Source organism: Eulemur rufifrons, chromosome 6, assembly GCF_041146395.1.
Source record: "Eulemur rufifrons isolate Redbay chromosome 6, OSU_ERuf_1, whole genome shotgun sequence".
Lineage (NCBI taxonomy): Eukaryota > Metazoa > Chordata > Mammalia > Primates > Lemuridae > Eulemur > Eulemur rufifrons.
In genome coordinates, this window is record NC_090988.1 from 53,317,695 (window position 1) to 53,334,119 (window position 16,425).

Genomic DNA, 16,425 nt, shown 5'->3' on the forward strand with positions numbered 1-16,425 from the left:
ATGTAGCAAGTGCCCTTCAAGAGCTGGGGAGACAAGACATGAAAACTGGCCTCACTGAGCTTACAGTCAGGTAGGGAAGAATGACAATTAACAACAGGTAAGTGATGGGGAAAAATAGGATACAATGGGAGGGCAGGCAAGAGTATTTATACTATGGGGGGATGGGAACAGACAAGGAAGCCTTCTTGAAGACTTCTGCAGTGGATTGAATGTTTGTGTCCCCCCAAATTCATATGTGGAAATTCTGTTCCCCAGTGTGACGGTATTAGTAGGTGGGGCCTTAGGGAGGTGATTAGGTCATGAGGAGGGAGCCCTCATGACTGGAATTAGTGCCCTTGTAAAAGGGACCCCAGAGCTTTGTGCAGTGGCAGTATTGTAGCCAATGAGGTTTATCTGAGGTGTGATTATTGCTAATTGAAAACTTTTCCTGATACCCTGCCATGACGACTTGAAATATAGTTGGCATTGGCAATTTTTGACAGTCTCTACGGAGACTGAAAAAATAAAAAAAATTAAAAAAAAGGGGGAGGGCCAGGCACGGTGGCTCACGCCTATAATCCTAGCACTCTGGGAGGCTGAGGCGGGAGGATCATTTGATCTCAGGAGTTCGAGACCAGCCTGAGCAAGAGCAAGACCTCGTCTCTACTAAAAAAATAGAAAGAAATTAGCTGGACAACTAAAAATATATAGAAAAAATTAGCAGGGCATGGTGGCGCATGCCTGTAGTCCCAGCTACTTGGGAGGCTGAGGCAGTATGATTGCTAGAGCCCAGGAGTTTGAGGTTGCTGTGAGCTAGGCTGACACCATGGCACTCTAGCCTGGGTGAGACTCTGTCTCACAGAGTGAGACTCTGTCTCGGAAAAAAAAAAAAAGTAAAAGGGACCCCAGAGAGCTCTCTTGCCCTCTTTTTGCCATGTGAAGACACAGTGAGAAGATGGTTGTCTATGAGCCAGGAAGCAAACCTTCATCAGACACACCTGAATCTTCTAGCACTTTGATCTTGGACTTTCCAGTTTGTCTCTAGAACTGTGTGAAATAAATGTTTGTTGTTTAAGCCACCCAGTCTATGTTATTCTGTTCTAGCAGCCTGAATGGACTAAGACAACTTCTTTAAGTGATAACTGAAGGATGAGTAGGAATTGGGGAAGAGTGGGAAAGGGAGGGGAAAAGTTTTCAAGGTAAAGAGAAGAGTGTAGGAAATCATGGAGGTGAAAATGGTGCTGAAAGTGCCCTTCAAAAGGGCTTCTCTAATTCCTCCTTTATCAGTAATTTTTCCATTTACTGAACACTATAGCACTTGATATACTTTAGACCATAAGATCTCTGAAGATAAAACATATGACTTACACAGAATATTTTATAAATATGAAGGCAGATTCAGAAGAGAATGAGGCTATATATGTGTCAATGCAAAATGAAAGCATAAAACATTAAAACATTTGAGGTGAGAGGTAGACTATACATCTCTTCAAAATGATAGGGGATATGCACTATAGGATGTTTGAAAAAAAAAAATGGTAGAGGATAGCACCACCTGTCTAGGTGACTACAGAGACCAAAGCAGCAGAGAGGAATTGATTCATAAAGTTCTGTAGGAAGTACAATGTAATTATAGTTCCAATCTTCAGATTTTACTTTAAAGGCTATTGCAGGAAACATAATGAAAGCCTGGTACCCATCAGAAAGAAAAAATAACCACACACTTTTGTTTGCAAGACCTTTTTAAAATTAGTTTCTTGGTTTAGCCTGCTCTTTGTATGTGCCAGGGTTCTGGGTTACTGGTGGGGAGGACCCTACCAGATCTGATAAACTACTTGTGAGGCGAATGTGATAACCACTACACTACGGAAACAACTGTCTGATAAACTACTTGTAAAATCACATATTAAAAAAAATAATCAAATGTCCATGTCATAACTCAGGTTTTTACCATTTCATTTTAGATGCATGTTCTAAAATCCTTCTGGCACTTGGCTGAGAGAGGAACCAGAAGGGAGTAACTTTTGACAGAGAAGGAGGTTTGAGGATATAGTTTTTATCTTGATAGGCCAGAATAGATGATATTTTAAGAACCTCAATTCCTATCCTTAATTTATTCTAGGTCAGCAATTCATCCCTGGGCTTTCATCCTGTCATTTCTATAGCTAAGTAAATAAAACCCAAATAATGAGAAAATGTATATAAGTATGTTATGTGAATAAGATACTATACACAAATTTAAGGACTTATTTTTTATTATTAACTTGGGAAGCATTTTTGAATCCGGTTTTTCAAAGTGTCCTCTTCAAGAGTAGGGTTTCTTTTTTTGGATCTTGTCCCACAGTATGGTGAGGTGTGGCTGAAGTTGTGGAGGCCAAATTCTCTAATTTGATTTATCTAATTATTTATCTTTTATTATTAATAGTCTTAATTTTTTAACAGCTTTAGATTTACAGAAACATTGCAGTTAGTACAGAAAGTTCCCCATACACCCCCACCCCATTTTCCTCTATTATTAACATATTATTAATAGTATGATACATTTGTTACAATTAATGAATCAGTATTGATACATTGTTAACTAAAGTCCATACTTTATTCAGATTTCCATCCTTTTTTGTCTAATGTTCTTTTTCTGTTCCAGGATCCCATTCAGCTTAAAACTTAAATTTAGTTGTTTTAGTTGTCACGTTAGTGTCATGTTAGTTAACATGTCATGTCAGTTGTCCATATTAGTTGTCATATAGCCTTAGGTTCCTCGTAGCTGTGCCATTAACCTTCATTTTTTTGGATCACTAACCAGCTTGAAAATCTGATGAAAACTATGGACCTTCTCCACAGAAAAATGCACATTCATCAGATGGCTTAATGGAAGTCTACCTGTAGCAGATTTAGAAGCCCTGCTTTGGGAGGAAAGGGTGATCGTTCCCCAGTTTTAGGCTCTAGCTCAGGCTTTCCCTCTAATTTGTTGTGTGACCTTCAGCAAAGCTGTTTCCTATGTCGGCCTCAGTTTCATCATGTGAAATGAGGGGTTCGGTTTACATGATGTCTAAACCCTTTTCTAGCAAGGTAGAAGGTGAGCTATGAGTTATCAACATCTGAGGAACAGGGGCTGGTCACAGAAGACCCAATCAGGTCAGGCCAGGGAAGTGGATGGGCTTATCAATAAAGAGGTTGTGTAGAGGTTCATTGGGGGAAAAGTGAGAAAACCTCTGTTCAACTTTATGGCTTTTGCAAGTCATTTTCTCCCTTGGGGCTTCAGTTTCCTCATCTGCAAAATGGAGAGGCCCTGTTTCTGGCAATTTAAAAATTCCTGGAGGAGAATGTTCCTAGTAAGATGCCGTGTGCGGAATTATGATGAGAAAGAAGATGCAGAAGTGGGGGTGGGTTCAGGGGTGAAGGGCAGATCTGAGGAATGTGAGGCAGGGCCCAGGGCTCAGGAAAGAGGCACCTATTACACACCTTGGGGCTACAGAACCCCACCTACACTTTGCGGAGTCATTCCACCTCTGCCCCGGCCCCGCCTCCGCCCCACCTTCCTCCCCCGGCCCTCCTCTCCCCTCCCCACAAGCTGAGATGCGCCACACTTCGCATGGCCGACGCGATACTCCGCTTTCCACTACTCAAGGGCCGCGCGCGCTCTCGCGCTGCCACCTCACTCTTGTCTCTGCCCGCCCTCGGCCTCTTCTTATTGGCTCTTCCTGTAGGTGACATAAGCGCTCCATTTTTTTTTTTTTTTTTCCAGTTCCTCACTTACTCCTGGCTCTGCCCCGCCTCCTCCTTGCTTCTTCCGACGCCGGTGGAAACCTAACCTGCCCTCGTCGCCGCCGCGAAGGAGGAGCCGGGAGAGCCGGCTAAACCAGGAAGGCGCTGGCGGTAGCGCGCACGCATGTACGTACGCCGGCGGCCAGCGGGGCGGCAGGCTCGCGCTCGGGCTCGCCCCGCGCCGCGCCAGAGGCTCGCGCACTCAGCAGGTTGGGCTGCGGCGGCAGCAGCTGTGGGAGCTGAGGCGCTGCGCGTGAGAGGTCCCAGACACGTCTGCGGTTCCGGCTCCGCTACCCTCCGCCTCCCTCACCCCAGTCTCCCTGCCGGGTGCCGAGGAAGGGAACGGCGCTAGCCTCGGGAACCCAGAGCACATCCCTGGCTGTTTCTGACACCGCCCTCCTTCCCTTCCCTGCCGCGGGCCTTGCTCGGTGCTAGGCGACTCTGCGGGGAGGCGGCGGCGGCGGCGGCGACGGCTGCCTGTCTGTGGAGGGTCCCGCTGCCCTCCAGCCTTGCTCCTCCGCCTGGCCCTGCAGGGGCCGAGAAAGCTCGGCGCCCGCGCTTCCGCTCGCCTTTTTCGTCAGCCTGTTGGAGCAGCGTCGGTCCGGGAGGTCTCTGGGCTGAAGCGGCGGCAGCTCCTCCGGCTTCATCATGTCCGCGGGCGGAGACTTCGGGAATCCGCTGAGGAAATTCAAGCTGGTGTTTCTGGGGGAGCAGAGCGGTGAGTGCGCGGCTCCCTACTCCTGGCAGCTGGCCGCCGCTTCCCCGCACCACCCCCAGTGCGGCCCTTCGGTCGGCGGAGGCTCCCTGCGGGCCCCGCGTCTGCGCTCCGTTCTACGCCAGCCCTTCCCCGTGCTCACCGACCCTCTTTGCCACCGGCTCCTCGTCTGGATCCGTCGGTTGGCTTTTACCCTGTTCCCGGGGCCCTTTGGTCCCCGACTCTGCTGTCCCCGTTCCCCGCAGCCCTGCCCTCTCCCGTCGATCTGCCCTCCCTTCCCAGTCCTCACCCCGCCCAGCCCCAGCCTCTGTCCATTCTTTTCTTCCTCCGGTCTCCGTCGTCTCCTCTACCCCGGCCCTCTTTCTGGAGCCCCACCCTTATTCCTTGCTCTTTTCCCAGTTCGTCGGCTCCGTGAGGCCCACTCCGGGAAGCCCCACTCCTGGGAATGGGCCCTCTTCAACCTTGGCCAAGGAGGGTGGGATCTGGGCGTTGTTTTCCCCAGAGGCTTGGCCCTGAGAAGTGCGAGTCTCGTGTAAGGTGGAAGTGGTGGTTGTAGAAAAAATTCTTGGGTGGTTTTTACCTGGGTAGGAAATTAGTCTGGGTTATGGAGGAAATATATCTGAATTGGAGGCGACTTTGGGAATGAGGTGGTCGAGGTTGAAAGGGGTGGCATCGGCGGTGACGATTTTTGCCCCCTTGGATTGGGCTGTGGCTTGTCGGAAAATCTCATTTTCTTCTCTTGACTTTCATCACTGACAATTCTTTTGGCAGTGTTGATGGTTTTTCGATGTTTGCCAGATGCTATGTCATGATCATTTTACTTGGAATTTTTCACATCTCGCCTCCCCTTTTTCTCGTTTCAACATGAAGCAGCGTCTGATTCTCCTCATGGTGGTGCAAACGGGAATTACTGGGGAAATGTTAATTATTCGTTTCTTCTTGAGTATTTTCCAGTGATATGTTTAGGGTTCCTGTGAAAGAAGGCCTAGAATTACTAACATCTTTGTTTTGTAGGATTTCCTTTGGGTAAGAGAATAGAGTAGAAATAAATTCATCATCTAGTTATCTAAATTAGATTTAAATGCCATTTGGGCTAAAGGATTCTTTATGCTTAATATTCCATACTATTTGATGAGTGAAATTGTTATGCCATTTACTTGGTGCTTTATATTAGATACAAGATCCTAATTTTGTGATGGTTATTTCTAAAATTACTTGTAATAATTCTATTTTTATGCTATATTATACAAATTTGACCCTCGACAATTCAGAGTATTACCCTCCTTTGTTTTTTTCACACTTTTCGTGACCATCTTTTAAATTCAGACATTGAGAGATTAGTTTCAAGTCATCAAACATTGGGTACCTACTAGGTGTCTTAGGTGAGGTTATAGAAAACATTACTTAGTTATTTGTTTTGACTGGAAGGCATATAACTGACATAAATTCATAGCTTTTATTACTGTCTTGAACTATACTAATTTGTATGGCATTACAGTAGGTTAATGCTAGTTGCAAAATCGCCTCCAGATGGACCTGGGAAGTTGTTTTTCTCCTTTCATAGGTAGATTATCTTCCCCTCCTCTTATGGGGAAAAATACAATCTTCCCTCCTTTTTGCTTACAGATTTTCCTGAAGTAAGTTTAACCTTGTTTCCTTAGGTGAGTAACTTGTTAGAACCTATGGAATTGATTCTGGTTCGACTGTTACATGACAATTTCAGGACAGTACCATACATAGAAATATAGCTTATTGGTTTTTATTGATAAATAGCATCTACAGTGCTTATTGTGCACTCTAGGGATGTTATTGTCTGCCTTACGTTATGATATAGAGCTATTTAGTTTGTGTAAAAAACCCATTAATCTCTCTGTCTAGGAAGATTTTAGCATGAATAGAGTTTTGACTTCTTAAGTATCTGCTGGTTAGTTTCCTTTGAATTTCTTCAATATGTTCTAATTCACAATACAGAGTTTAATGACTTCTTATTTCTTACTTTCTTTAAGTCTTTTCTAGCCCCCTCCTTGTAATTCCTGAAGCTTTGTTAGGTTTTTTAAAAAATAGGATTTATTTTTTAGAACAGTTTTAGATTTACAGAAAAATTGAGATGGTAGTGCAGAGGGTTTCCATATACTCCTGCACCTAGTTTGCCCTATTAACATCTTAGGTTAGTATGGTACATTTGTTACAATTAACGAGCCAATATTATTACGTTATTCCTAACTAAAGTCTATAGTTTATTCAGATTTTCTTAGGTTTTTTTTTTTTTTTTTTGGAGTATAAATATATATATATATTTTTTATTTCATCTTATTATGGGGGATACAGAACAGATTTTCTTAGTTTTTACCTAATGTCCTTTTTCTGTTTCAACACTCTAGTTAGGATACTGCATTATGTGAGGTTAATTATCTTTTGAGTCTACTGTATTACTAAGTAATGCCATCCTGTAGCTTTGACAATGAAAGATTGATCTCTGTTTTCATGGTCAGTGTCTGTAGTTTTCTAATGCATTAGCAAAGATCTGTAGAATCCATGTCATCTTGATGTAACTCTTCATGAATTATTTATTTTTAGGTCTTTTGGAATTCCACAGTTCAGCTTTCAAAGACTAATCTGTGGCAAAGCCTGTTTGTTTCCCTCATAGCATTTACAACATTTATAATTATCTTATGTTTTGTGTGTTTGTTTTGTCTGTTTCCCACAGCAGAATGTAAGTCCCATGAAGATAAAAACTGTTATCTTCTTTTTGTTCATTGTATTCCCATTGCCTGGCATAGTACAAGGCTCATAGTAGCTACTCAGACATATTTGGTGAGTGAACGGTGGTTGAATATAATAGTAACCAAATCTAGTAGCCTATATTATACTGTTTGCTATGGTGAAGTCTACATTTTTTATGCGATTAATAGTTTAAGAATATTTTATCCTTATGTCATTTAATTGTATATAGGAATACTTCAGGTACTCAGGGGTGCAGGGAAACCAATAATTTAGAGGCCTAATCATTTCATTAAAAAAAATAAGACTGACCTGAATTTTGTGCTTTTTTTCTTAGATGAGCAAAATCAGTCTTGCTTTGTTAAATCTGTTATTAAATTATTTGCTATTAGTATAACACATAAAAGTATTCAAATTATGTTAAAGATGCAGTCATGGAACTGATTTGAAATCATGTAGACTTTAGCTTATCAAAAATTTAAGGTACTATATAATAAAGATGAATTGTGTTGGTACTTGAAACAGGTTGAGTTGATGACATCAGTCTTCATGATCTTCTGATAAACTCTTATGGTTTCCTCTGTATTTCAGTAGTATATGTGGTTTAATAAAGGAATGTTGAAATCCATAATTTGAAGTTTCCTTGAGGAATCTCTTGTTACTACCTCTGGCTATTGTCTTGATGTAGAAGGCACTTTTAGGAATGTCATTCACTCGTTTACAGTAGAAGAGTTTGTTATATATGAATGTTATTGATTATAAATTAGGAAGTGTAATGACAAGGAGAAACACATACCTGGCCTACTACTACTTTTTCTTTTACTTTATGTTGCCTTTTTATCATCAACTCTTTTGAATTGCAATATACTAGATAAGGAAAAAGTGGCTTACTGTCAGAGCAGCAGTACTGAACAGTTTATATTGGCTAGATCAGTGGTTCTTAAATGTTTTTTTAATACCCCTTTGTGTTCTTACAAATTGTTGAGGACCCAAAAGAGCTCTGTTTATGTAGTTTATATCAATATTTACTGTATTGAAAATTGAGAAAATTTTAAAATATTTAGTACATTTTAAAATAATAGTAATAAAACCATTACATGTTAACATAATCTTTTTTGTGAAAAAAGAAAAAACTATTTTCTAAACAAAAATTTAGTGAGAGTGGCATCGTCTTACATATTTGTGGATCTCTTTAATATCTGACCTAATAGAAGACAACTAGTTCTAATCTTGACCTGGGGTTTTTACTGTGGTCTTGGACAAGTCTTGTGTTAGTTGGATCCCTTGTATCTTAGAATATATGTTTTCTTTGTTTCTTCCCTCAATATGTTGAACATATATGCCCTCCAGTAGATAGCTTCCTAATAAAGGGAACATGGGAGGAAATTTTTTGAGATCTTTTGTGTCTGAAAATGTATTCATATAATCCTTACAGTGAGAAGTTTGGTGGAGTTTAGAATTCTAGGTTGGATATATTCTTTTTTCAGAAGTTTGAAGACATTAACGTATTGCTTTGTAGATTCATTCTAGTGTTGCCATTTTGACTCTTGTTCTTTTGACACAATGATGTGTCCATTTTCATTTTATGTGCTGGATGCTAGGTTTAAATCCTTTAAAATGGTGAATTCATGTTCTTTAGTTTTAGGAAATTTTCTTGACTTAATAATGTGAACACTTTCTTCTCCATTTTTAGTTCTCTAGAATTCTTATTAGACTTCCTGGATTGATCCTCTGATTTTATCTTGCCCCCTTTTCTCAACATTCTTCCATTCTATTAAGTTTTATTTCTGCTCATGTTAATTTCAAAGAACTCTTCTTTGTTTTCTGAATGTTCCTTTTCTGTAGCATCTTGTTGATTCCTGTATTTTCTCCTGTCATTTTGAGGATATTAATGAGCTGTGTGGCTTTTTTTTTCCTGCATACTCAGTTTTTTTTTGAGACAGTGTCTCGTTCTGTTGCCCGGGCTTGAGTGCCGTGGCATCAGCCTAGCTCACAGCAACCTCAAACTCCTGGGCTCAAGCGATCCTCCTGCCTCAGCCTCCCGAGTAGCTGGGACTACAGGCATGTGTCACCATGCCCGGCTAATTTTTTTTTTATATATATATATATATATATATTTTTAGTTGTCCAGATAATTTCTTTCTATTTTTAGTAGAGACAGGGTCTTGCTCTTGCTCAGGCTGGCCTCGAACTCCTGACCTTGAGCAATCCTCCCGCCTCGGCCTCCCAGAGAGTTAGGATTACAGGCGTGAGCCACCGCGCCTGGCTCCCATACTCAGTTTTTGTAAATTGATTTTCACCTCTGTTTGTTTTAGTTTCTCTATTTTGTGTTTCATGTGGTCCTCAAAAAAACTAATGATTCTTGGCTGTCTGTTTCTGTTTAAGAGTTGAGCACTAAAAATTTTATTTTGAGCTCTTGTGTGGGTTTCTGGGGCTTCACTTTAGAACGATCTGGCTGAGTTCTTTTTTTGGGAGTCTCTGATATTAGATCTTTAAGTCATTGCTGGTCAGATTTCCTGAAGAAGAATCATTCAGTGTACTGCTGGAGAGCATAACCCTGGTTGTTAGCATTCCTGGAACTGAATGGAGAGAGGGTTTGAAGTCATAACATACAATAAATGAATTTGGTCTCCTTGTTTTTAATACTGTTTGTACTCTGTCCCTCAATTGTACCTTGTATTACCTGGTCCAGAAACCCTCTGTTTTCCTTTCTCAGCAGCATAAACTTCTCATCTTCTGATGAGGTAGAAGAGGGACCTACCTGGCTGTGTAGAGGAGGGGATGTAAGAGGGTGTCAGTGGACCTGTTAAACAGACTTTTGTCCATTCCTTCTGTTTTTAGCTCTCTTCACCCTTATTTCTAGATGTGCTTGGTGCAGACAATTCCTGAGCCATTTGGGGGCTCTATGGCCCAAATTAGAATGCTTCTCAGCTTTCCCCATTGGCAGTTTAAGATTCGATTTTTTTTTTTTTTTTTTTAAAGAGACAGAGTCTCACTCTGTTACCCAGGCTGGAGTGCAGTGGCCCCATCATAGCTCATTGTAACCGCCTTGAATTACTGGGGTCAAGCGATCCTCCTGCCTCAGCCTCTTGAATAGCTGGGACTACAGGTGTGTGCCACCATGCCCAGCTAATTTCTAAATTTTCTGTATTGTCAGGGTCTCACTGTGTTGCCCAGGCTGGTCTTGAGCTCGTGGATTCAAGTGAACCTCCAGCCTTGGCTTCCCAAAGTGCTGAGATTACAGGTGTAAGCCACTGTGCCCAGCCTAAAATTGATCTTTATGGGGTCTGTTAAGTCAATTACCACCTTTCCATTTGCTTTCTAGCTTCTAACATGAATCTTTAAGATTTTCTGAGAACCAACACTTTCATTAAAACATTTAGAAATGCTTAGGGTTTTCAGAGCTTCGCTTCTTTTCTTTTCTTTCTTTCTTTCTTTTCTTTCTTTTTTTTTTTTTTTGAGACAGGCTCTTGCTGTGTTGCCCAGGCTAGACTGGAGTACGGTGGCTATTCACAGGCATTATTATAGCATACTACAGTCCTGGACTCCTGGGCTCCAGGAATCTTGCCTCAGCCTCCCAAGTACCTGGAACTGCAGGCACCACACTACCATGCCTGGCTCCCTATTCTTTTTTAAGGTCATTAAATATGAAATGTCTGACTTTGAATCAAAAGTGCAGTTTATTATATCTCAAACAAGAAGCAATACCATCACAGTATGCACCTGAACTATTGACACAGTTTTGCCATCTTAATGTTAACTTGTTTATGACAGCAGCAAAGAAAAAGCCTAGAGAGCAAGTCACAATGAAAGTGTGAAAAGGCGTTTTCCACACCTTGTTGAGAATCGAATATTTTTCCTTGCAAGAAGTAGTACAAAGCTTGGAAGAAATGGTAGTCAGTTGGTGCAAGGTCTGGTGATTACGGTGGGTGACAGAGAGTTTCCAAGTCCAGCTTCTATAGTGTGAGCAGCGTTGTTTGTGCGACAGGTGGAGGAGCGTTGTCTTGCAGGAGGATTGGCCTGTCTCTATTGACCAGTCTCAGCTGCTTAATCGCAAGCATCTTCATCATTTCATCCAACTGGTTGTAGTAGACATCTGTTGTGATCAATTGACCAGGTTTCATGAAGCTGTAGTGGATAGTACCAGTGCCTGGCCTCCAAACAGACACCATTAGCTTTTTTTTTTTGATGAACATTCGGTTTTGGACTGTGTTTAGACACTTCATCTTTGTCCAGCCATTGTGCTGAATGCTTGCTATTCAGAAAAAGAATCCATTTTTCATCACAGATTAACAGTACAGTGTAGAAATGGTTCTCCTTTATATCATGACAGCAAAGAAAGGCAAGCTTCGAGATGATTTCTCTTCTGATGGTTGTTTAATTCATGCAGTCCCCATCTATCCAGCTTCTTTACCTTGCCCATTTGTTTCAAATGGTCCAATATTGTTGGAATAGTAATGTCAAACCTTGCCGCTAATTCATGCGTATGTAGGTTGAGATGGATTCACTTCCACTATGTTTTTCAATTCATCATTATCCACTGTGATCTCAGGTCAACCATGTGGCTCATTTTCAAGATTTAAATCATCAGAATGGAACTTCTCAGACCATCGACGTACTTACTGTGCATTCATTAGCCACATCCTTCCCAAACACTTAGTTGATATTTCAAGCTGTCTGTGCTGCATTGGTTCCACGACAGAACTCGTATTTGAAAATAACACGAATTTTCGACTTATCCATGGTTTCATAAAAACTGTTCTAAAAAAAAATGTGAAAGATAATCACAAGCCAGCCGGGCACGGTGGCTCACACCTGTAATCCTAGCACTCTGGGAGGCCGAGGCGGGAGGATCGCTCAAGGTCAGGAGTTCGAGACCAGCCTGAGCAAGAGCGAGACCCCTGTCTCTACTAAAAATAGAAACAAATTATATGGACAGCTAAAAATACATACATATATATATATAAATTAGCTGTGCATGGTTGCGCATGCTTGTAGTCCCAGCTACTGGGGAGGCTGAGGCAGTAGGATCACTTGAGCCCAGGAGTTTGAGGTTGCTGTGAGCTAGGCTGACGCCACGGCACTCTAGCCCGGGCAACAGAGTGACACTCTGTCTCAAAAAAAAAAAAAAAGATATTTATTATTCACAAAGAGAAAAACATTCTTATGGCAGAGAAGCCCCGTAGACACCACCAATAACCCAATGATCAAGGTTAACATCACCAGGAACAAGACATTAATGTGCCATTATGTACCCTCTGTTATAATGTACCGAGAAAGGCACATCAGTTCTGTGGTAGTTTTGCCAAAAATGCGTGACCTCAACCTAATCATAAAAAATCAGATAAATCTAAATTGGTAAATCTAATTCATACGCAATAGCTGACCAGTATTCTTCAAAACTGTTCAGATTATGAAAACAAGGAAAGATCGAAGAAATGTCACAGAGCAGAGGAGACTAAGGAGGCATGACAACTAAATGTAATGTGGATCTTGGATGGGATCTTGGAACAGAAAAGGGGCATTAGTAGAAGAACAGGTGAAATCCAAATAGTTATGTAGTTTAGCTAACAACATATCACTGTTAATTTCTTAGTTTTGATAATCGTGGTTATGTAAGATGTTATCTTAGAGGAAACTGATTAAAAGGTATACTTAAATTCTCTATACTATTTTTACAACTTTATTGTAAGCCAAAAATTATTTCCAAATAAAATGTTAAAATAATCCTATAGGTACTACTACTATTTGAATTTTACCACTAGGAAACTGAGACACAGAAAGGTTAAATAACTTGTCTCATGGTTGCATGGTTAGTAAATAGCCAAGCTGGGATTTCAACCCAATAGTCTGGTTCTAGAGTTCAAATTTGTTGATAAAATCTTCACATATTTATTAACTTATAAAAACACAACAGTAAAAAAAAATTCACAGGTAGGTGTAATTTATGCAGAAAGTACAGGATACTTAGGTGTTCCTCAAACCTTAAGAGTGAGAAAACTAGTCATCTCTAGAAAATAGAGTTACATGAACTAAATCTGTTAGATAAGGTTAGGTGTTAGATATTTTATAGTACTGGATTTTTGTCATTTATATGACAAAACTCTTAATTATATATAACTTACAGTTAAGAGAGTAAGATGAGAAATTAGTTTTCAGTAAAGTTCAATGGATTTAATAAAATTTGCGTTGTTTAGTGATTGTTATTAACTCTGATAGTGAGTTATCAGAAACATTTCAAAATGTTATTTCTACACAAGGAAAATCATAGGCTTATTTTGTCATGGAATTAAAGTATGTGATATTCAAATGAGAATTGTGCAGTTTTGAAGAGAAGGCAAAGGTACAACTGAAAAAAGTCTTTAGATTTGTAATGATATCCTTACATTAGAAGATAATCGCGAATTATTTTGCAGTTCTACTGAGATCTGAACAAGAAGAGAAAGGCTTAAACTGAAAATAGTGAATTTAAGTCAGATATATGAAAGAATTCCCTGACTGAAAGGGTTGTAGAAAGAGTGGGTTATAAAATCAACTGGAGAATTTTTTTTTTCAAAATAGGAAAATAATTTATTGGAAGAGCTACAAGTAGCTGGGAAGAACCAGGAATATACCTGCAGTACTTAACACATCCCATTTTGTGTTCTGTAGAATCAAATTTGATGACTAAATATCCTTGTTTGTTAGTTTTGGTTGCCTCAATATAACCTTCCTTTTTTTTTTTTTTTTTTTTGAGAATGGGTCTCACTCTGTTACCCAGGCTGGAGTGCAGTAGTGCAGTCATAGTTCACTACAGCCTCCAATTCTTGGGCTTAAGCAATCCTCCTGCTTTAGCCTCCATTAGGACTACAGGTGCACCACCATGCCACCTAATTTTTTTATTTTTTGTAGAGACAAGGTCTCTATGTTGCCCAGGCTGGTCCTGAATTCCTGGCCTCAAGTGATTCTTTCTACCTCACCCTCCCAAATGCTGGAATTACAGACATGAACCACCATACCTGGCTGCCAGTTATGTTTTAAAATTAGATGTGTCCAATCTTTCTGCAAAAAGGAGTTATTTCAGTTACTGAAAGTTTTGTGATCATAAATGGGTATGCTAAAGTATTTTTTTGAGTCGACACTATAAAGGGGCCACCTAAGTGGACTGACAGTACATCGTTTCTCTGGAATTTTGGGGTATCCTCAATACAAGGAGTAGGCAACGGCTACATTGAGATCCTGATCTACTATTTGGAAAGTCCTTCTTTAAGACAAAATAAAAAAACCCTGAACTAAAATATAGAATTTATCTTCTATACCAAAGTGATATATTGCTAATTTTAAACTCCGTGAGAGCAAAGGCTCTTTTAATTAATTTCTTTTTAATTAAAAAAAATTGTTGTGCTGTAAAATTTGTTTTACTAGAGTTGGAGGGAGAATATTTTCAAGCTTTGTTTTTCTTTCTTGCATTTTAAGTTTTGATTACTTCATTATTGTAATATCTAGAAGTATTTTTCCAAAATCAAAAAGTATTTGCTCAAGATATGCCATGGAGAGAAACTTTAAGGTACACATAAAAGAGACTGCAGTCACAGTTTTGAGAAACAAAAAGTTTTCATTTATGACACAGATGGGCATTTGTGGTTGAGGGTCACACTTGCTTTATTTTCCTTGAAAGCTTATGTCCAAGAGGTGTGAAATTTTTCCTGAACAGACCAACCTAGGCTTGCTTACCTGTTTTACTTTTTCATGATCACAAAATATTAAATTTAATGTAGATGGATGTATCACTCTTTTCTCTATGGGTAGTGATTTTTGTGTCCTATTTTAAGAAGCTTTTCCATAGCCTGTGTAATGTCTCTTCTATTACATATCTTCTATTACATATTTTAGAGGTTTTATTTTTTGTTTTGCTCTGCCTTTCCCATTTAATATTATAATCCACTTGAAATTGATTTTTATGTGTACATACTATGAAGTAGATGTCAAGTTTCTTTTCTTTCGGAGTGGATACGTAATTATCCTTTATATCATGTATTTAAAAGTCCTTTTCCCCACTGCTCTGCCATGTCAGTTTTGTAATAAGCAAATAGAAATTCATTGGTCTGGTTTTGGGATTTCTGTTCTGATAATTAGTTTGTCTGCCCTTGCAATAATACCAAACTATCTTACTATAACTTCATATAAAAATTGCTGGATACCCAGAGGGTAGATTCTCTCACCTTATTCTTTTTATTCAAGAGCACATTTGGCAATTCTTAGTCTTTTGCAGTCATGGGGAAGGTTTTTAAATTAGGGCTTCAATTCCTTTTGTAGTCATAGGACTATTAAGATTTTCTTTCTCTCCTTATTTTCCTAGGACTTTGTACATTTCATCTAATATTTCAGATTTATTAGCACAAATTATTCCTATTATGTCTGTGGGATCTGTAATCTTACCTCCATCAATTAATTTTTAATATTGGTTATTTGTGCATTCTCTTTTCTTTTTTTATTTAAAAAAAAGAGGTTCTCACTCTGTCAACCAGGCTGGAGTGCAATGGCCCAATCATAGCTCACTGCAGCCTGGAACTCCTAGGCTCTAGCGATCCTCCCACCTCAGCAGCGCCCCACCCCCCCAGCCCCAGTAGCTAGGACTGTAGGCACTGGCCACCATGCCCAGCTAAGTTCTTTATTTTTTTGTAGAGATGGAGTCTCACTATGTTGCCTAGGCTGCTTTCAAACTCCTGGCCTCAAGCAATCCTCCTGCCTCAGCCTTCTAAAGTGCTAGGATTATAGGTTTGAGTCACCATGCCCAGCCTCTTGTTTCTTTGGGTTTATTTAGCTGGTCTTTTCCCTTTTTTTTCTTTCTTTTTTTTACTGGGGTGGGGTGTTGTGAGGAGGGGAGGGTTGTTTAGTTTCCTTGTTTTTGTTTTTATTTTTTTTGAGACAGAGTCTCACTCTGTCACCCTGGGTAGTGTGCAGTGGGATCATTGTAGCTCACTGCAACCTCCAACTCCTAGACTCAAGCAATCCTTCTGCCTCAGGCTCCTGGGTAGCTTGGGACTATAGGCATGCGCCACAACTCCAGGCTGGGTTGTGGAGATGGAGTTTCACTTTTGCTCAGATCTGGTCTCGAACTCCTAAGCTCAAGCAATCCTCCTGCCTCCAGCCTCCCAGAGTGCTAGGATTACAGGTGTGAGCCACCTGGCCTGACCCTTTTCCCACTTATTGAGATAGATACAGAGCTCATAATAATTTTTAGCTTTTCATTCTGAAATATGCTG

At 40.2% G+C, this 16,425-nt stretch overlaps 1 protein-coding gene and 1 non-coding gene across 5 annotated transcripts in view; both read left to right on the forward strand.

Annotated features, from left to right (window-relative positions):
* Nucleotides 1-353: 353 nt before the first annotated feature.
* Nucleotides 354-494, forward strand: LOC138385485 (U4 spliceosomal RNA). The gene has a single exon (XR_011233723.1). It is a non-coding gene; the product is annotated as a U4 spliceosomal RNA (small nuclear RNA).
* A 2,941-nt stretch (nt 495-3,435) lies between these two features.
* Nucleotides 3,436-16,425, forward strand: part of RAB6A (RAB6A, member RAS oncogene family) — a 68,806-nt gene continuing 55,816 nt past the window's right edge. Inside the window, exon 1 of one of the 4 annotated variants that reach the window (XM_069469277.1) lies at nt 3,436-4,462. In XM_069469277.1, coding sequence (XP_069325378.1) covers nt 4,393-4,462 — 70 coding nt within the window. In that variant the 5' untranslated portion in view covers nt 3,436-4,392. Of the gene's footprint in view, nt 4,463-4,948; nt 4,997-16,425 lie in introns of those variants that run through there. The other 3 variants (XM_069469275.1, XM_069469274.1, XM_069469276.1) reach the window with 3 other exon arrangements.